Consider the following 21,849-nt stretch of genomic DNA (forward strand, 5'->3'; position numbering starts at 1 on the left):
GTGTGTGTGTGTGTGTGTGTGTGTGTGTGTGTGTGTGTGTGTGTGTGTGTGTGTGTGTGTGTGTGTGTGGCCATATTTTCCTGAAGTACCTGAAGTCCTCACAAGAATAGTAAACCAAATAAAATTCAGAGAAGTAAGGACATTTTTGCCAGTACTCACTTGTGAAAAGGCTATTTTAGGTTTAGAATTAGGGTTAGGGAAAATAGACTTGAATGGGAATCACTTGTTGGTCCCCAAAAAGTCCTCAAAAGTATAGTAAGACATGGCTGTATTATTATTTTTTTTTTGTCGATCTTTTCTGCCTCCCTCTTTCTTTAAGAAGTCACCTTCTCCCTTCCTGCGCTCTCTCCCTCGCCTCCCTTCATAGCTGGTCCAAGTTGTCCGTCAGCGGTTTCTCCCGTCTGAGCCACTCTTCATTCAGAGGGGCTTCTCTCTCTTATCACTGGCTGACAGAGGCCTTTTGAAATGCTACCCTCCACCTTTTATCCCCTCTCTGTGTGTGTGATGGTCAGAGCTCACAGAGCGGTAGGCTTCCTCCCGTGTCCCTGCCAATCAGAGATTTGGACTTTTTTTTAGGATCCCCATTAGCCGATGCCAATGGCGACAGCTAGTCTTACTTGGGTCCGACACGTAACGAGAAAGATGTTACAGACAAAATACTTTTTACATCCATTAACGTGTGTTCATTTATCAGTTACACATACATGTCAGTACATAGACACAACAAGTAGGTTACATTAGAGAAACACTCACAGAAATAGAACACAGCATTTTAGAATTCCCCCTTTCTTTGGGGAGAACTTTCTTTGTTGCCGGGCGCAGGAAGTCCCACCTCTGATCTAATTTATATTGATTTGATTTCCTGCCAGGGAAGGAAGGGGCGTGGCTCCATTTTTGTGTGGGCGTCAGGGAACGGCGGGCGGAGCCGGGACCACTGCTCCTGTGATGGCTACACCAACAGCATCTACACCATCTCCATCTCCAGCACCGCTGAGAGCGGACGCAAGCCCTGGTACCTGGAGGAGTGCTCCTCCACCCTCACCACCACCTACAGCAGCGGAGAAAACTATGACCGGAAGATAGTAAGTCTGTCTCTGAGGGGGAGGGATAAAGTGTATGTGGATGTTCCTCCACTCTTACCACAACAACAGAGAGAGGACAGAACTAGTGTGTGTGTGTATGAGCGAGAAAGTGTGCTAATGCCGCTATGTGGTGTTATTTAGGCCGACTAGATGGCATACTAACATGTAACTAATTCCTGTGTGGGCAAAGTCAGACAAACAGGCTTTAGTTGTAAAGCCAGTGACCTTTGAACCCAAGGCTGGGTAAAAGAGGTCAGTGTGTTGGGGTCAAGCTGTGTCCTGGGCTGACACCCTGGCCCAGGGTGCATTGGGACAGACAGTCGGACAGACACAGTGACAGTTGGCCCTTCTGTCCCAGCTTGTCTGGCAGTGTCTTGTCACATTCCCCATAGAGGGTCGGAAGACTAAGCAGGGGGAGACTAATATCCAGCCAGGCCTACGCTGCCATATAGACTCACACAGAACCATGACCAGTACTCAACACGTACAGTCACACACATGCGCACACACAACCAAAAACCACCCATTCAATCCCAATCCAACCATACCAGGAGGTACCTCATGTCCCAGAACCACTCCAGGGCCCGTATTCATTAAGCATCTCAGAGTAGGAGTGCTGATCTAGGATCCGGTCCCCCCTGTACATATACAGTGCCTTCAGTATGTATCCATACCCCTTGACTTATTCCACTTTTTGGTTATGGTACAGCCTGAATTCAACATTGATTTAAATAGATTTTACACACAATACCACGTAATGATTTTTTGCTAATTTATTGAAAATGAAATACAGAAATATCTCATTTACATAAGTATTCACATCCCTGAGTCAATACTTTGTAGAAGCACCTTTGGCAGCGACTACAGCTGTGAATCTTTCTGGATAACTCTAAGAGCTTTCCACACCTGGATTGTGCAACATTTACCCATTATTCTTTTCAAAATTCATCAAGCTCTGTCAAATTATTTGTTGATCATTGCTAGACAGCCATTTTCAGGTTTTGCCATATATTTTCAAGTAGATTTAAGTCAAAACTATAACTTGGCCACTTGGAAACATTCAATGTTTTCTTGGTAAGCAACTTGTGTAGATTTGGCCTTGTGTTTTAGGTTATTGACCTGCTGAAAGGTGAATTAATCTCCCAGTGTTTGGTGGAAAGCAGACTGAACCAGGTTTTCCTCTAGGGTTTCGCCTGGGCTTAGTGCTATTCCATAAAAAATAACAATTTATCCTGAAAAGCTCTCCAGTCCTTAACGATTACAACCATACCCATAACATGATGCAGCCACCACTATGCTTGAAAATATGGGGAGTCGCATTGGCTTTGTCCCAAACAACATAATGTATGTCCTCAATACAAAGTGTTAACTTTATTTTGCCAAGTTTTAGAATATTTGTATTCTGTACACTCTTGTCAATTAGGTTAGTATTGTGGAGTAACTACAATGTTGATCCAATCTCAGTTTTCTATCAGAGTTTAATGACTAACTGTTAGTCACCGTTGGCCTCATGTTGAAATCCCTGAGTGGTTTCCTTCCTCTCCAGCAACTGAGTTAGTAAGGACGCCTGTGTCTTTGTAATGATTGGGTGTATTGATACAGCATCCCAAGTTTAACTTCACCATGCTCAAAGGGATATTCAATTAAAACGTTTTTTGTTTTTTTACCCATCTACCTATAGGTTCCCTTTGCGAGGTCTTGGAAAACCTCCCTGGTCTTTGGTTGAATCTGTTTGAAATTCACTGCTCGACCTTAGATAATTGTATGTGTGGGGTACCGAGATGATGTAGTCATTCAAATATGTTAAAAACAGTAAGTCCATGCAAATCATTATCACTTGATAAGCAGATGTTTACTCCTGAACTTATTTAGGCTTTACATAAAAGGGGTTGAATACTTATTGACTGAAAACATTTCAGCTTCTCATTTTTTACAGTTTTGAAAAACCTAATTCCACTTCGACATTATGGGCCAGTGACCCAAAAAATCTAAATGTAATCCATTTTGAATTCAGGCTGTAACACAACACAAAGTCAAGGGGTGTAAATACTTTCTGAAGACGCTGTATACGACTAACTGCCAAAATAAAAGAAACACTTGAGCAAATGAGCGACACAATGTATTTTGAAAGCAGGTGCTTCTACACCGGTGTTGTTCCTGAGTTAATTGAGCAATTATTATGTATAAAAATGCCCAGTTGCCCACAATTGTGGCCTATCCAGCTCTACAGTGACCTGTCAGTCAGCCAGGGATCCCGTTTGAATGATGGCTTTTATTTTGACTGACTGGATTTGGCACACAACACCAAGCTTTTCTCTCCTGTCATTGAGGGACTGACTGAATATATTTTAGATATTAAGAAAAATATACAGGATTGTTATTTTAAAACGAGGACATTAAAGACCTAGATAGACTACATGCAAATGTTTAAAATATATTTTGCTATATTTTTTTTATTTCCCAATCCCTTTGGTCCTCTTTGCTAGGAAATTATTTCCTGGGTACCTTTGGGAACAGCAGGTTTGTGTGTGCGTGTCATCTCTAGCAGGTTAGAGTATCAAAGCTGGAATGTATGCAGTCTCAGGTGTGCCTCAAACTCACCCTGATCCACAGGACTTAACCCCCCTCCTTTCCATCCCTCCCTCCCTCTGTAGATCACCACAGATCTGCGTCAGCGCTGCACCGACAGCCACACAGGGACCTCGGCCTCTGCTCCTATGGCAGCTGGGATCATCGCGCTGGCCCTGGAGGCTAAGTAAGCTCCTTAACCTTAATGCAGGGACTCACACTACTGCACTGCAGTTAGTTCAGTCAGTTTACTCAGCCAGTCAAACACATCGCTTTCCTGCATTATCACAGTCACACTGTTCTCTCTCTCCTGACTGTTTGCCTTTCTTCACTTTCTCTTTTTGTCCTCTGCTGCCCCCCCCTCTGCCTTTTACTTACTTACACACACACACACACACACACACACACACACACACACACACACACACACACACAAACTTCTCTTCGAGCGCTGCTGATGGTATCAGTGGTTATCTGGTGAATGAAAGAGAGTGGAGTCGACTTTGATAAACATACCCGAGAGGAGCTGGAGCTGGGGCTGCCAGCAGGCCTGCTCTGTCATTTGAAATCCAGCTTATCTTTCCTCCCTCCGCCTCAGATTATGCCTGTATGTTTATACCATAATTACACTTCAGTCAGAACACCAGAGGAGACGCTCTGCTCGCTGAGGAATTCAGCTGGGTTTGATGTCGGGTCTGTGGGGACCGAACGAGCTGTTGAAACAGTTTGTGTGTATGCGCACTCTGGCAGCGTTCAAATGATGTTAGGATGCCTGTGCCATGGCCTAGTTAGTGCACCACGGCAATGATGATGAAACATTTATAGAACTTGAATTATGGATGGAGTTGTGGAGTTAAACTATTGATTGATTGGTTTTGTTTGTCAATGAATCTGTTTTTATGGATAGGTATTGGAGTTGGGACTCTCCTGCTTTCCCCCTCCAGAAGACCTCTCTCTGTCCTTATGGAATTGACATGCCATTGTAACCGGTGTGAAATGGCTAGCTAGTTAGTGGGGCACGCTGGAAGCGTTTCAATTGGTGATGTTACTCGCTCTGAGTAGTTGTATCCCTTGCTCTGCAAGGGCCATGGCTTTTGTGGAACAATGGGTGATGAAGCTTCGAAGGTTGGGGCAAAGAGTGGGAAGGAAGCAACACTGTTACACCATTAATGGCGCCCAGGCTAACAACTTCTAGTTTTCACTTGAATTCTTTTTTTTATTTTATTTTTTACTTTGACCAGAGTGAGTGTTGGGCAGATGTCCGGACAGATGACTCCTGGGAAGGGAAACACATCCACATACTGTCCTACTAGTGTTCAAGAGTTTGTTGCCGTTGGGTAGCTGTGAAGGTTTTCCCCATTCCACAAAATATATATCCATGCGGAGTAGTACTTTTCTAGAATGTTCCGGAATGCTGTGCCCAGAGGATGAAGGAGAGATGAGAGACGGAGAAAAAAAATTAGGCATCTGGTCGGCATATGAGGGGATTCCCGGGAAACTTGGTGACCCACATATTTAATTTTTTAAATATGTGTTTTTGCATCAAAGGACACATGGCTACCATCTTGTAATAGTTTTACATGAGATCAGACAGGGGAGATGGATGGACATATCTCGCTCTCTTCTCCCCCTCTCTCTCGCGTTCTTTTTCTCGCACACACATCCATTCACCTTTAAATGTGTGTGTACACACACACACACACACACACACACACACTGTTAAGTCTGTGTATATTTGGTCACCAATGTGTGTTTGTGATTTATCCCCCAGTCCTCTGTTGTCGTGGAGGGATGTTCAGCACATCATCGTCAAGACGTCTCGAGCCGGCCACCTCAATGCCCCTGACTGGAAGACCAATGCCGCTGGATACAACGGTGCTTAACACTGCTTGCCTCCTCTCCTGCCTTCACCTCAGCTACTCTCCTCTCCCCCCCCCCCCCCTTTCTTTCATACCCCTGACTGTCCCAGTCGCTCACCATAAAACATCCCACTGCCTGCCAACTACCTGTCAGGCATTCCATGTGGTGCACTTTGTTTCATACGTGTGTTTGTAGTGTGTGTGTGTATTAGAGAGAGAGAGAGAGAGTGTGTGCTTGAGGTTTGTGTGTTTGTAGTATGTGAATTGAGGGTCAGCCAGGCTGCAGTCCCAGTCTGTCTGGGCTTTTTCCAAGCGGCTGTTTCAAAGAGCAATGGGAAATTGAGAGAGAGAGAGAGAAGTGGGGGGAGCATGTCACCCAGAGGAAAATGGAGAGGGGAGGTTTAGAAAAAGGGTGACAGCGTAATGAAACAGCGGGTGAGGGAACAATATTTGATTGGCTGTGTTGATTGGGTTGACATTGATATGTAACTGTGATACTGTTTTAATTGTTTGTTCTATGACATCAATAACTATAGACTCAGAGCCATATACAGTGACATAGAACCCATTCCCTTGCACAATTTTTACTTTAAAAAATGTTCTTATGTTTCAAATGAGGTAAAAATATCCACTCCTGTGTCAACTAGAATCCTGTAGTCGTTATCCATTCCTCTGGTTGAAATGACTCCAGCTCTGCCATAGGAAAGTCAGATGCTTATCGAATGAAAACATTTCAGGCTGTTATACATGTTAAAACTGTCTAGATATTTTGGGGGTGGGATATGTTTACATCTGAATTCAATAACAACCCAGGTTGTAAGGCAACACATTTGTGGTAATTGTGGTGCAGCCTTCCTACAGACACTGTATAGATATGTATATGGGTCGGGGTATGTATTGACTTGATGTTTTGAATGGTTCGGATTGACTGATGAGTGGGTGTGTCTTGCAGTCAGCCACCTGTATGGCTTTGGTCTGATGGACGCGGAGGCTATGGTAAAGGAGGCGGAGCGATGGAAGCAGGTCCCCGCCCAGCACATCTGTGTGGAGAGTGCCGACCGCCAGATCAGGTACTACACAACCAACGCCTCTCTAGCTTTCCTGTCCTTACCCAATCAACCAACCTGTTCAAAGCTATTGACAAATACATTACAACACTATATTAAACAACAACCAAGGGTAGTGTTCATCAGGGCAAAAAGTTGTTTCACTCCGTTTTGGAGAATATTTTCCCATTTCGTGCCTACTGACTCTCTCCCTGGGTGTGTGTTTTTGTCCAGAGGTTTTCATGCACCTACATGTATGGGATTGTGCAAGCTCCTGCACACTGCGAGCCAGCCAAGCATTAGTTCTGGAGGGTCTAATGTGCGCGCGCACACACAAAAAACATGCACGCACATACATCCCAGATGACTTACAGGCCCTTTCAATTTGATCTGCTTGTTTTTTTTTTCTGTGCAGCTGGACGCTTAATTGGGCCCTTGTTGAACACATTGACGAGCCAATCACAGTTTAGTTTACTGGCTTTGAATGGAACCAATTAGCCTCATGCTAGTTCCCCAGTCGATCTCCCTATCTATCAGCCCCATGATGGCTGGATGATAGGAATCTTATGGGAAGCATATCATGTTTGTGTGTTTTGAGGGAGTGTTTGTAGTATGTGAAGTGAGGCAGCACCGGGTGTGTTTTGGCAACACTGTATTTTTGCTCTGGAGCTGTCCTCCGGACGTCATCTTCCAGCCGCTGGGCTCTGCACTGAGACACCCCTTGGCTGGCCTCTCCATTGCATTTGGTAACGTCTGGGCCATCTCCTCCTTGGAGTATTGGAGAGAACCATGAGATCTGTAGACTGCCAGGGAAGTCGTAATCTGGGTTTGTCTTGTCCTCCCAATCCCCCGTCCCGTCCCCCCTGTCCCAAGCACACTTAAATGCAGATCTACACCTCAAACCACACGCATGCTGGCGTGGATTCTGGCATAGTGTTTGGGAGCCAAGCTGTGATATCACTCGTCCCCGCTGCTCTCAAAAAACCACGGTTCAGATTCATCAATAATCCATAATAGCTGGCTAGCACATGGCTCGCCTACTCTGTGTCTGTGGGTTCCAATTCCTCTCACACGTCAGATTAAGGTTCTGATTGGGTGACTGCTCTGACACTGACACCTGATTGGTTGCTTCCCTCTGCCTGCAGGACGATCCGCCCGGAGCATGTGGTGCGCTCTGTGTACAAGGCCACTGGCTGCATTGACAACTCCAACCACCATGTCATCTACCTGGAGCACGTGGTCGTACGCATCACCATCACACACCCGCGCCGCGGTGACCTGTCAATCAACCTCACGTCCCCCTCGGGAACCAAGTCCCAGCTGCTCGGCAACAGGTGAACCTCCCCTTCAATTCTACTCTTCTACGCTCGCTCTTACACTACGCACCAGGGTTTCTTCACTCCTGGCATGAAGGCTTGTTCCATCCCAGCACTAACACACTTGTTTCGACGAATCATTAAGCCGTTAAATAGTTTAACCAGATGTGTTGGTACTGGACCGGAATATGAAGAACCTGCACATCCCTGTGGCTCCCCAGGACCAGGCATGAAGATCACTGGTCTACATGTTTCTACTACTGTGGTCGAACCGTGTGGTTTCTCCCTTGTAGGAAAAAGTGTGGTTGACTTGTGGTCTCCTCTAGGTTGTTTGACCACTCCATGGAGGGCTTTAAGAACTGGGAGTTCATGACCACTCACTGCTGGGGGGAGAAAGCGGCCGGGGACTGGATCCTGGAGATCCATGACTCCCCCTCGCAGCTCCGCAGCCAGAAAGTCCCAGGTACAGTAGACTAGAGAAGCCCTGTCTAAAGAAGCGACGGCACCAGTGGAAAATATGCTTAAAAAAGTGAACTATCCCCTTAAAGATACTCACCAACCAGAGTTATATTGTGTAGCAGTAAACCTTTACCAATGATGTGTAATTTTTCACCCTTTCTCTCGTCTGTCTTTGCTGATGCTATGCTGGGCGGCATAACCCCCCAGGTAAGCTGAAGGAGTGGTCCCTGGTTCTATATGGCACCTCCGTGCACCCGTACTCCTCCCTGCGCAGCGACAAGCCCCGTTCGGCCGAGCCCCCTGCAGACGAAGAATTCACTGAGGAGTACAATGGTGAGTGGAGAATATGACAGAGGGAGGGACTAAAGAAAGAGGTGGAGGACAGAATACAGGAGTTCTCTCTCCCTACCGCTCTCTGTTCTTTACCTATCTGTTTGCAACCTTGTTACAGTGCATTTGGAAAGTATTCAGACCCCTTTTTCCACATTTTCTTAATTTACAGCCTTATTCTAAAATGTATTAAATCGTTTTTTTCCCCTCATCAATCTACACACAATACTCCATAATGACACGCAAAAACAGGTTTTTAGAAATGTTTGTAAGTTTATAAAAAAATAAAAAACATTACATTTACATAAGTATTAATACCCTTTACTCAGTACTTTGTTGAAGCACCTTTGGCAGCAATTACAGCCTCAAGTTGTCTTGGGTATGGTGCTACAATCTTGGCACACCTGTATTTGGGAAGTTTCTCCCATTTTTCTCTGCAGATCCTCTCACGCTGCACAGCTATTTTCAGGTCTTTCCAGAGATGTTCGATCGGGTTCAAGTCCGGGCTCTGGCTGGGACACTCGAACATTCGGAGACTTGTCCCGATGCCACTCCTGCATTGTCTTGGCTGTGTGCTTAGGGTTGTTGTCCTGTTGGAAGGTGAACCTTCGCCCCAGTCTGAGGTCCTGAGCGCTCTGAAGCAGGTTTTCATCAAGGATCTTTCTGTACTTTGTTCCGTTGATCTTTGCCTCAATCCTGACTAGTCTCCCAGTCCCTGCCACTGAAAGACATCCCCACAGCATGATTCTGCCACCACCAGGCTTCACCATAGGGATGGTGCCAGGTTTCCCCCAGGCGTGACGCTTGGCATTCAGGCCAAAGAGTTCAATCTTGGTTTCATCAGACCAGAGAATCTTGTTTCTCATGGTCTGAGTCTTTAGGTGCCTTTTGGCAAACTCCAAGCGGGCTGTCATGTTCCTTTTTACAGAGGAGTGGCTTTGGTCTGGCCACTCGACCATAAAGGCCTGATTGGTGGAGTGCTGCAGAGATGGTTGTCCTTCTGGAAGGTTCTCCCATCTCCACAGAGGAGCTCTGTCAGCGCGACATCAGGTTCTTGGTCACCTCCCTGACCAAGGCCCTTCTTCCCCGATTGCTTAGTTTGGCCGGGCGGCCAGCTCTAGGAAGAGTCTGTCTTCTAGTCAATGCCATCCTATTAAACTATTGCTGTACTGTATATGTACTATTCTATCCTATATATTCTACAGATATACAAAATATTCTATCCACGTACTTTCCAAAATGTCTATACATCCCATCACATAGATGGATACAGTTGAAGTCGGAAGTTTACATACGCCTTAGCCAAATGCATTTAAACTCAGTTTTTCACAATTCCTGACATTTAATCCTAGTAAAAATTCCCTGTTTTAGGTCAGTTAGGATCACCACTTTATTTTAAGAATGTGAAATGTCAGAATAATAGAGTGATTGATTTTATTTCAGCTTTTATTTCTTTCATCACATTCCCAGTGGGTCAGAAGTTTACATGCACTCAATTAGTGTTTGGTAGCATTGCCTTTAAATTGTTTAACGTGGGTCAAACGTTTCGGGTAGCCTTCCACAAGCTTCCCACAATAAGTTGGGTGAATTTTGGTCCATTCCTCCTGACAGCGCTGGTGTAATTAATTCAGGTTTGTAGGCCTCCTTGCTCGCACATGCTTTTTCAGTTCTGCAGAGAACTGGAAGGAGAGACGGCCAAAGGAGGAATTGGCTTTCGGGGTGACTAGAGAGAGATATACCTGCTGGAGCGAGTGCTACGGGTGGGTGCTGCTATGGTGACCAGTGAGCGGAGATAAGGGGGGACTTTACCTAGCAGGGTCTTGTAGATGACCTGGAGCCAGTGGGTTTGGCGACGATTATGAAGCGAAGGCCAGCCAACGAGAGTGTACAGGTCGCAGTGGTGGGTAGTATATGGGGCTTTGGTGACAAAACGGATGGCACTGTGATAGACTGCATCCAGTTTGTTGAGTAGGGTATTGGAGGCTATTTTGTAAATGACATCGCCGAAGTCGAGGATCGGTAGGATGGTCAGTTTTACGAGGGTATGTTTGGCAACATGAGTGAAGGATGCTTTGTTGCGAAATAGGAAGCCAATTCTAGATTTAACTTTGGATTGGAGATGTTTGATGTGAATCTGGAAGGAGAGTTTACAGTCTAACCAGACACCTAGGTATTTGTAGTTGTCGACATATTCTAAGTCAGAACCGTCCAGAGTAGTGATGCTGGACAGGCGGGCAGGTGCGGGCAGCGATCGGTTGAAGAGCATGCATTTAGTTTTACTTGTATTTAGGAGCAGTTGGAGGCCACGGAAGGAGAGTTGTATGGCATTGAAGCTCGTCTGGAGGGTTGTTAACACAATGTCCAAAGAAGCGCCAGAAGTATACAGAATGGTGTCTGCGTAGAGGTGGATCAGAGACTCACCAGCAGCAAGAGCGACATCATTGATGTATACAGAGAAAAGAGTTGGCCCAAGAATTTAACCCTGTGGCACCCCCATAGACTGCCAGAGGTCCGGACAACAGGCCCTCCGATTTGACACACTGAACTCTATCACAGAAGTAGTTGGTGAACCAGGCGACGCAATCATTTGAGAAACCAAGGCTATTGAGTCTGCCGATGAGGATGTGGTGATTGACAGAGTCGAAAGCTTTGGCCAGGTCAATGAATACGGCAGCACAGTATTGTTTCTTATCGATGGCGGTTACGATATCGTTTAGGACCTTGAGCATGGCTGAGGTGCACCCATGACCAGCTCTGAAACCAGATTGCATAGCGTAGAAGGTGCGGTGGGATTCGAAATGGTCGGTAATCTGTTTGTTGACTTGGCTTTCGAAGACCTTAGAAAGGCAGGGTAGGATGGATATAGGTCCGTAGCAATTTGGGTCAAGAGTGTCCCCTCCTTTTGAAGAGGGGGATGACAGCAGCTGCTTTCCAATCTATGGGAATCTCAGGCGACACGAGAGGTTGAACAGGCTAGTGATAGGGGTTGCAATAATTTCGGCAGATCATTTTAGCAAGAAAGGGTCCAGATTGTCTAGCCCGGCTGATTTGTAGGGGTCCAGATTTTGCAGCTCTTTCAGAACATCAGCTGAATGGATTTGGGAGAAGGAGAAATGGGGAAGGCTTGGGCGAGTAGCTGTGGGGGGTGCAGTGCTGTTGACTGCAGTAGGGGTAGCCAGGTGGAAAGCATGGCCAGCTGTAGAAAAATGCTTATTGAAATTCTCAATTATAGTGGGTTTATCGGTGGTGACAGAGTTTCCTATCCTCAGTGCAGTTGGGAGGTGGTGTTCTTATTCTCCATGGACTTTACAATGTCCCAGAACTTTTTTTAATTTGTGTTGCAGGAAGCAAATTTCTGCTTGAAAAAGCTAGCCTTGGCTTTTCTAACTGCCTGTGTATATTGGTTTCTAACTTCCCTGAAAAGTTTGGTATCACGGGGCTGTTCGATGCTAATGCAGAACACCACAGGATGTTTTTGTGTTCGTTAAGGGCAGTTAGCCCTTGGTTCTCCCCAGATCTATCTGTTCCTGGTTCTAAATTTCTTGAAAGGGGCATGCTTATTTAAGATGGTGAGGAAGGCATTTAAAAAAAATAACCAGGCATCCTCTACATGACGAGATGAGGTCAATATCCTTCCAGGATACCAGGGCCAGGTCGATTAGAAAGGCTTGCTCGCTGAAATGTTTCAGGGAGCGTTTGACAGTGATGAGTGGAGGTCGTTTGGCCGCTGACCCATTACGGATGCAGGCAATGAGGCAGTGATCGCTGAGATCTTGGTTGAAAACAGCAGAGGTGTATTTAGAGGGCAAGTTTGTTAGGATAATATCTATGAGGGTGCCAGTGTTTACGGCTTTGGGGTGGTACCTGGTGGGTTCATTAATAATTTGTGTGAGATTGAGGGCATCAAGCTTGGATTGTAGGATGGCTGGGGTGTTAAGGATGTCCCAGTTTAGGTCACCTAGTAGCACGAGCTCGGTATGACGGCAGTGTGTTCCTATGGTGTTTATACTTGTGTGCTATTGTTTGTACAGATGAACATGGTACGTTCAGGCATTTGGAAATGGCTCCCAAGGATGAACCAGGCTTGTGGAGGTCTACAATTTATTTTCTGAGGTCTTGGCTGATTTCTTTTGATTTTCCCATGATGTCAAGCGAAGAGGCACTGAGTTTGAAGGTAGGCCTTGAAATACATCCACAGGTACACCTCCAATTGACTCAAATGATGTCAATTAGTCTATCAGTAGCTTCTAAAGCCATGACATAATTTTCTGGAATTTTCCCAGCTGTTTAAAGGCACAGTCAGCTTAGTGTATGTAAACTTCTGACCCACTGGAATTATGATACAGTGCAATAATTTGTCTGTAAACAATTGTTGGAAAAAAATTACTTGTGTCATGCACAAAGTAGATGACCTAACCGACTTGCCAAAACTATAGTTTGTTAACAAGAAATTTGTGGAGTGGTTGAAAAACAAGTTTTAATGACTCCAACCTAAGTGTATGTAAACTTCCGACTTCAACTGTAGACAGATCTCAAACTTCTTCCATTTAAAAATGATGGATGCCACTGTTCTTGAGACCTTCGATGCTGCAGATTTTATTTTTTTGTTACCCTTCCCCAGATCAGTTTTCTCACACAATTGCGTAACCTATAGAAGTGTTGCACAATATGAGCTCATGGGCTCTCATGAAGTGTTTGATTAGATTTTCGAGTACCAGGCAGCTAGCAAGTTTGGTAGGCTACTAATGACCATCAGCAGCATCAGAGCTTGGAGAAGCCTAATTACCGTGACTAAATGGTTGTAACAGGGACTGAATACTTTCCAAGTGCACTGTACCTCCTATGGTTACTATCTCGCACTACCTTGAACCATTTTCCTTTTATAGCTATAGCTCTCTCCATAACTTCTTTATCAGCAAAGTCTGTGCTAGTAGGAAAAGTACACATTTTCTTTCTATTCTCCCCCTTTCTCTACCTCTGGGTTTCTCCTGCAGGGTTGTGAGCAGGCAGCTGATAGTCATTAGCCAGTGTGATCAGCCACAGCCATGATAGCAGAACATAAACACCCCCAACTTTTTTACACTCGTTAGACATAACACTCTCCTGCCTTCTGCACAACAGGAACACCTTCCACACTCTCACTCACTCAAACAGACCTAGCAATAGGAGAATATTACACAAGACACTGAAGACTTTCTACTTCTCTAACGGTAATGTGATTCGCTGTAGTACACATCAGACAATGCACCCTAACATCACACTACATGGTTGTTTCTTCAGAACGTAGAATTATGGGTTGGAATGCCAGTCACCTCCCTCTAGTCGCACCCAGTTTTCTCATTCATAAAGTCAACTAACCTCCCCACCCCCCGTAGCATGGTGTATTACAGTACCCATAATGCTCTGTATAACATATCCTCTTCACCAGGGCTCTGTAACAGTGAGTGCAACGAGAACGGCTGTGAAGGCCCCGGACCTCACCAGTGCATCAACTGCCTCCATTACTTCCTCAAGTTCAAGAACAACACCAGGTTAGAATGTCAGTGTTCTGGCTGCCTAGTCATAGGCTGTGTTTACACAGGCAGCTCAATTCTGATCTTTTTCCCAGTTATTGGCAGATGATCTGATTGGTCAAAAGACTGCAGTGTCAGGGACATTGCGCCTCTCTTGTCTCACTCGTTTGCTCTGATTGAAGTCGGTGGTGACCCGACAATTGCCACACGGTGAGAACCATTCATTCTTACAAGGCCATGCTCCGTAGAGTAAGGCGTACCATAAACAAATCGTTTTCCAAAATGTGTGTGTGTGTGTGTGTGTGTGTGTGTGTGTGTGTGTAAAGGGGGTGGTTGACCTGTGAATGTGTGCAGTGGAGATCTAAGTCCACTGTAATTGCGTATGTCTGCGAGCACATTACACAGTACACTAATAAACAAGAGGGGTGTGCAGGTGCCTCTGTCTTATGTTGTAAAAGCCATCTTAAGAATACAATGTTTTTCCACTACTTCCAACCCCTGAGTGCTTAATGTAGCTGGTTTGGGAGTGGTGGAAGGAAAGGGGGGGTACTGACGCTAATGCTCATAATTATATCCCTATGTTTCTCTTTGATGACCTCGCCTAACGGGTGGGGATGTGAGTGGAGGGGGAGGGGGCTCTGAAGTGGGAGAAGTTTTGGAGCACACAGTTTTACATTTATTAAAAAACAGCGTGAGATCGACGGGGCAAAGGCGGTTTATGAAGTTATCTAACAGATGTGCTTTAAAAGAAGGCACCTGTTCACCGTCCAGAAACGCACAAACACTCCCACGCTTATGCAGTCACAAATCTGATACGCACGGAAATATACGCGGCGTATAATTTCAGGCCATGAACTTTGTTTGCTCCCATGAGGGGAGAGGGGTTGTTATTCTATAATCTAGTGGATTTTGGTTTATCACCTTGTTCAAACAGAGTCAGCGGTCAGAGTGCAAAAATCTAGCATTCCGTTCCTTTCCTTTAGCCTGTTCCTGAATAGCCGATAACATATTTCTCCTCTCTCTCTGTCCCGTCCTTCTCCCTCTTTCTCCACTCCGCTGCAGGACGTGCGTGTCGGAGTGCCCATCCGGGTTTTTCCGCGACGACAGGAAGCGCTGTAAGAAGTGTTCATCTCTGTGTGAGATGTGTGTTGGTAGCCGTAGCGACCAGTGCTCCACCTGCAGACCGGGCTTCCACCTTAACGAGGGCTCCAACAACTGTGTGGCCAGCTGTGTGGACGGCTTCTATCTGGACCACGGCAAGTCGCACACACAAGGAATATTCTAATATGGGCCTTGACGTGCCTTGAAGGCAATTGGTTGATTGATTTGGCTAGAAAACCAACCAATGACCTGGTGTCCCAGGTATGAAACCTTGAGGCACAGATTTGAATCCGCCCTTCCCCTCCACCATCCTCAAACTCCGCCTCTTCTCCCTTACCCACCGCTGACACCGACCCCAACACCAATCCCCCCTAACACTTCCAATGCCTCTTTGGCCCCTATGTGACTAGACGTCTTCTTTCGTGTTACAGATTCCAACATGTGCAGGAGATGCAACGAGAACTGCAAGAAGTGCACCACGTCTAATATCTGCACAGAATGCAAACCAGGGATGAGGTAAGCCAAACACGTTCTCTCTGAACCCATCACCTCTAGCCCCCCTACACACAACCACACTGCTGGTCTGTAGTAGTAGTTGAATCACTAAACGGTCCAGTGACATTTTCATGTGTCCCTGGAGTTTTTGATTATCACCGCCACCACACTTGCCCTCGGAGGGGCAGTTCCAAAGCGCGTCAGTTAATGAGAACCAAACACTTTGAAGTGTTTCAAAACATTGTCTTGAATCCAGCCTGACTTACTCCTGCTAGTTTTCAGTGCTGTCTGAGACAGCGTGTGGTAACACGTGCAGTAATCCTTCCGAACGCCTGCAAGACCACAGACAGTCACTCTTGTTCACCATTCACAGGAGAGGGAGGACAGAAACACAAATCCTTTCTGGGAAACAGAGCCAATATAACCCAGTCCAGTTGTTTTTCAGCTCCGCTCACCACAGAAACCTGTCCTCGCAGCAACTTCTCAGAATGAGGTTTAGAATAGAGGTCTTCTCTGATCCTAAAATTGAGATCCAAACCTAAGTGAAATTCCCATCATACACCAACAGGACCCAGTAATAAAAAAATTAAAAATAAATAAATATATTACTGCTCAAAAAAATAAAGGGAACACTTAAACAACACAATGTAACTCCAAGTCAATCACATTTCTGTGAAATCAAACTGTCCACTTAGGAAGCAACACTGATTGACAATGCTGTCACATGCTGTTGTGCAAATGGAATAGACAACAGGTGGAAATTATAGGCAATTAGCAAGACACCCCCAATAAAGGAGTGGTTCTGCAGGTGGTAACCACAGACCACTTCTCAGTTCCTATGCTTCCTGGCTGATGTTTTGGTCACTTTTGAATGCTGGCGGTGCTTTCACTCTAGTGGTAGCATGAGACGGAGTCTACAACCCACACAAGTGGCTCAGGTAGTGCAGCTCATCCAGGATGGCACATCAATGCGAGCTGTGGCAAGAAGGTTTGCTGTGTCTGTCAGCGTAGTGTCCAGAGCATGGAGGCGCTACCAGGAGACAGGCCAGTACATCAGGAGACGTGGAGGAGGCCGTAGGAGGGCAACAACCCAGCAGCAGGACCGCTACCTCCGCCTTTGTGCAAGGAGGAGCACTGCCAGAGCCCTGCAAAATGACCTCCAGCAGGCCACAAATGTGCATGTGTCTGCTCAAACGGTCAGAAAAAGACTCCATGAGGGTGGTATGAGGGCCCGACGTCCACAGGTGGGGGTTGTGCTTACAGCCCAACACCGTGCAGGACGTTTGGCATTTGCCAGAGAACACCAAGATTGGCAAATTCGCCACTGGCGCCCTGTGCTCTTCACAGATGAAAGCAGGTTCACACTGAGCACATGTGACAGAGTCTGGAGACGCCGTGGAGAACGTTCTGCTGCCTGCAACATCCTCCAGCATGACCGGTTTGGCGGTGGGTCAGTCATGGTGTGGTGTGGCATTTCTTTGGGGGGCCGCACAGCCCTCCATGTGCTCGCCAGAGGTAGCCTGACTGCAATTAGGTACCGAGATGAGATCCTCAGACCCCTTGTGAGACCATATGCTGGTGCGGTTGGCCCTGGGTTCCTCCTAATGCAAGACAATGCTAGACCTCATGTGGCTGGAGTGTGTCAGCAGTTCCTGCAAGAGGAAGGCATTGGTGCTATGGACTGGCCTGCCCGTTCCCCAGACCTGAATCCAATTGAGCACATCTGGGACATCATGTCTCGCTCCATCCACCAACGCCACGTTGCACCACAGACTGTCCAGGAGTTGGTGGATGCTTTAGTCCAGGTCTGGGAGGAGATCCCTCAGGAGACCATCTGCCACCTCATCAGGAGCATGCCCAGGCGTTGTAGAGAGGTCATATAGGCACGTGGAGGCCACACACACTACTGAGCCTCATTTTAATGACATTACATCAAAGTTGGATCAGCCTGTAGTGTGGTTTTCCACTTTAATTTTGAGTGTGACTCCAAATCCAGACCTCCATGGGTTGATAAATTGGATTTCCATTGATTTTTGTGTGATTTTGTTGTCAGCACATTCAACTATGTAAAGAAAAAAGTATTTAATAAGATTATTTCTTTCATTCAGATCTAGGATGTGTTGTATAAGTGTTCCCTTTATTTTTTGGAGCTATGTATGTATGTATGTATATAACACACACACAATACCCCATAATGACAAAGCAAAAACAGGTTTTTAGAAATGTTTTCGCTTTGTCATTATGGGGTATTGTGTGTAGAATAAGGCTGTAATGTAACAAAATGTGAAAAGTCGGAGTCTGAATACTTTCCCAATGCACTGTATATCCGATTCGGTTCCGAGGTGGACCAGATCCGACCCAGAATATGTCAGATGAGTGTGAATCGGATCCAAATTGGGTCGGGTCTGTATCGGACTCAAATGGATTTGAAAGATTAAAATTGCAGCTTTATTGCTGTGCATGCCAGCAGAATTGACTTGTCTGGCAGGCAGTGAATGTTAATGTTTCACATGCATTTTCTGGTTGTTGGCCTATCTAAAATAGAGTTGATCTACACTACAGCTTAGTATTTTCATAAATGCATCCCTAATTTAAAATGTTGACACAAAAAGGTGTGTGGCAAAGAAGTTTTCTTTCTCCCACAGATTTGTGTGCATTCGTTGAGTTTTCCCTTTGTTAATCTTTATTTTTGATATATACTGAACAAAAATATAAACGCAACATGTTACAGTTCATATAAGGAAATCCGTCAATTGAAATATATTCATTAGGCCCTAATCTATGGATTTCACATGACTGGGCAGGGGCGCAGGCGTGGGTGGGCGTAGGAAGGCATAGGCCCACCAACTTGGAAGCTAGGCCCAGCCAATTAGGAGTTTTTCCCCACAAAAAGGCTTTATTACAGACAGAAATACTCCTCCCCCCGACGATCCCGCAGGTGAAGAAGCCGTGTGTGGCGGAAAACTGGGCTGTCTTGGTTACATGTGGTTGTGGGGCCGGTTGGACATACTACCAAATTTTCTAAAATAACGTTGGAGGTGGCGTTTGGTAGAGAAATTAACATTCAATTATCTGGAAAAAGCTCTGGTGAACATTCCTGCAGTCATCATGCCAATTGCACACTCAACTTGAGACATCTGTGGCATTGTGTTGTGACACAACTGCACATTTTAGTGGCCTTTTATTGTCCCCAGCACAAGGTGCACCTGTGTGATATGTCACATCTGTCAGGTGGAAGGATTATCTTCACAAAGGACACAATTCTCACCTTCTCGATATGCTTAACCTCCTTGCCCTGGTGTGACATAGCAACATGTTGCTGATCCCATATCTCCAGTGGAAACGTCATAAAATAGTCTGTCTGTTCCGAGCTCATTGGCACGGGAAACCATGAGGGCCCAGTTGAAACAATGTTGCAAGTTCGCTATAGCAAGAGATGAAGCCAGCGAAGGTAAGAGGCAGACAGGTGGAGTAGAGATTAATGCTTTAGACTGAACAAATTGCCATGCATAGAGGTGATTTATTCTTATTTTTTGTATATTTTCTTCTAATATAATTTCGGATCTGGTTGGTATTTTGGATATTTTCACACCGATTCGAGGTCAGTGTCCACCGAGCGTGAGCCGACCTGGGATCCAAGGGTCAATTACATAATTTTGGACCTGTTCGGATACTGGGTTGGATCTCTGGTAATCGGGTTAGGATATATCCGTGAAGACCTCCTAGTTTAGAACCTTTAGTGCTGTTCTTAAACATTATATATATTTTTTCATACCTCTCCTCTGGGATCCCAAGCCGTTCCAAGTATTTGAACTATTCCACAGGTAGCACACCTGATTCGACTTGTTCACTAATCAAGCCCTTGAATAGGTCAATCAAGGTGAGCTAGTTCAGGGTTACAAAAAAATTGGGAAATGTCTGGGGAGGACATCCGAGGAGAGGTTTGAAGACCACTGGACTAATGTATAGTTTATGATTTTAATTTGATGTATGAGACAAATGTATGAAAAAAGGGACCGGTTGCTAGTGAAGTGTGTTGTGTACTAACGTGTGCCTTTGTAATTCAGTGTATTGCTCTCTCCAGTCTTCAGGGGAATAAATGTCAGATGACCTGTGACCCCGGGACCTACTATAATGGCCACAGGAGGACCTGCGAGCAGTGCCACCGAGCGTGTGCCACCTGTGCAGGTAAAGCTCCCTTCATAAAGTAAAGATGGTCCCTCCCAGTCAGTTGACCAAAGTAAAAATCTATATTTTGCCCAAAGTGAAGTTTGTGCACTGCTCACAGTCTCCCTCTGTCTGCAGGCACGGGGATGGAGGCGTGTAACAAGTGTGCAGAGGGCTACTTCTTGGAGGAGTGGCGCTGTGTGTCCACCTGCAGCGTGGGATACTACATGTCTGAACAGACCTCGGACAACGGCGACGTCAACAAGTCCTGCAGGAAGTGAGTCTGCTTGACGCATACAAACTCCAAATCAAATTTATTTATATAGCCCTTCTTACATCAGCTGATGTCACAAAGTGCTGTACAGAAACCCAGCCTAAAACCCCAAACAGCAAGCAATGCAGGTGAAGAAGCACGGTAGCTAGGAAAAACTCCCTAGAAAGGCCAACACCTAGGAAGAAACCTAGAGAGAAACCAGGCTATGAGGGGTGGCCAGTCCTCTTCTGGCTGTGCCGGGTGGAGATTATAACAGCACATGGCCAAGATGTTCAAATGTTCATAAATGACCAGCATGGTCAAATAATAATAATAATAATAATAATAATAATAATCACAGTAGTTGTCGAGGGTGCAACAGGTCAGCACCTCAGGAGTAAATGTCAGTTGGCTTTTCATAGCCGATCATTGAGAGTATCTCTACCGCTCCTGCTGTCTCTAGAGAGTTGAAAACAGCAGGTCTGGGACAGGTAGCACGACCGGTGAACAGGTCAGGGTTCCATAGCCGCAGGCAGAACAGTTGAAACTGGAGCAGCAGCACGGCCAGGTGGACTGGGGACAGCAAGGAGTCATCATGCCAGGTAGTCCTGAGGCATGGTCCTAGGGCTCAGGTCCTCCGAGAGAGAGAATTAGAGAGAGCATACTTAAATTCACACAGGACACTGGAGAAATACTCCAGATTTAACAGACTGACCCTAGCCCCCCGACACAAACTACTGCAACGTAAAAACTGGATTCTGAGACAGGAGGGGTCAGGAGACACTGTGGCCCCATCCGATGATACCCCCGGACAGGGCCAAACAGGCAGGATATAACCCCACCCATTTTGCCAAAGCACAGCCCCCACACCACTAGAGGGATACCTTCAACCACCAACTTACCATCCTGAGACAAGGCCGAGTATAGCCCACAAAGATCTCCGCCACGGCACAACCCAAGGGGGGGCGCCAACCCAGACAGGAAGACCACGTCAGTGACTCAACCCACTCAAGTGACGCACCCCTCCTAGGGACGGCAAGGAAGAGCACCAGTAAGCCAGTGACTCGGCCCCTGTAATAGGGTTAGAGGCAGAGAATCCCAGTGGAGAGAGTGGAACCGGCTAGGCAGAGACAGCAAGGGCGGTTCGTTGCTCCAGTGCCTTTCCGTTCACATTCACACTCCTGGGCCAGACTACACTCAATCACAGGACCTACTGAAGAGATGCGTCTTCAATAAAGACTTAAAGGTTGAGACCGAGTCTGCGTCTCTCACATGGGTAGGCAGACCATTCCATAGAAATATAGCTCTATAGGAGAAAGCCCTGCCTCCAGCTGTTTGCTTAGAAATTCTAGGGACAATTAGGAGGCCTGCGTCTTGTACGTGTAGATATGTACGGCAGAATCAAATCGGAAAGATGCATGGGCTTGCTCCCACCTAATGCTTTGTAGGTTAGCAGTAAAACCTTGAAATCAGCCCTTGCCTTAACAGGAAGCCAGTGTAGGGAGGCTAGTACTGGAGTAATATGATCAAATTTTGGGGTTCTAGTTAGGATTCTAGCAGCCGTATTTAGCACTAACTGAAGTTTTAGTGCTTTATCCGGGTAGCCGGGAAGTAGAGCATTGCAGTTGTCTAACCTAGAAGTAACAAAAGCATGGATTCA

General features: G+C 46.0%; 1 protein-coding gene across 7 annotated transcripts in view; it reads left to right on the plus strand.

Annotated features, from left to right (window-relative positions):
• The window catches only part of pcsk5b (proprotein convertase subtilisin/kexin type 5b), a 67,143-nt gene that overhangs the window by 19,360 nt on the left and 25,934 nt on the right, over nt 1–21,849 (plus strand). For all 7 annotated transcript variants that reach the window (XM_045706948.1, XM_014172187.2, XM_045706950.1 and 4 more), the window contains 12 exons: nt 870–1,082; nt 3,737–3,837; nt 5,422–5,525; nt 6,462–6,579; nt 7,701–7,889; nt 8,198–8,334; nt 8,538–8,663; nt 14,089–14,191; nt 15,236–15,429; nt 15,706–15,790; nt 19,854–19,957; nt 20,075–20,213. In XM_045706948.1, coding sequence (XP_045562904.1) covers nt 870–1,082; nt 3,737–3,837; nt 5,422–5,525; nt 6,462–6,579; nt 7,701–7,889; nt 8,198–8,334; nt 8,538–8,663; nt 14,089–14,191; nt 15,236–15,429; nt 15,706–15,790; nt 19,854–19,957; nt 20,075–20,213 — 1,613 coding nt within the window. The remainder of the gene's footprint in view (nt 1–869; nt 1,083–3,736; nt 3,838–5,421; nt 5,526–6,461; nt 6,580–7,700; nt 7,890–8,197; nt 8,335–8,537; nt 8,664–14,088; nt 14,192–15,235; nt 15,430–15,705; nt 15,791–19,853; nt 19,958–20,074; nt 20,214–21,849) is intronic.

This window comes from Salmo salar, chromosome ssa24 (assembly GCF_905237065.1).
Source record: "Salmo salar chromosome ssa24, Ssal_v3.1, whole genome shotgun sequence".
Classification (NCBI taxonomy): Eukaryota; Metazoa; Chordata; class Actinopteri; order Salmoniformes; family Salmonidae; genus Salmo; species Salmo salar.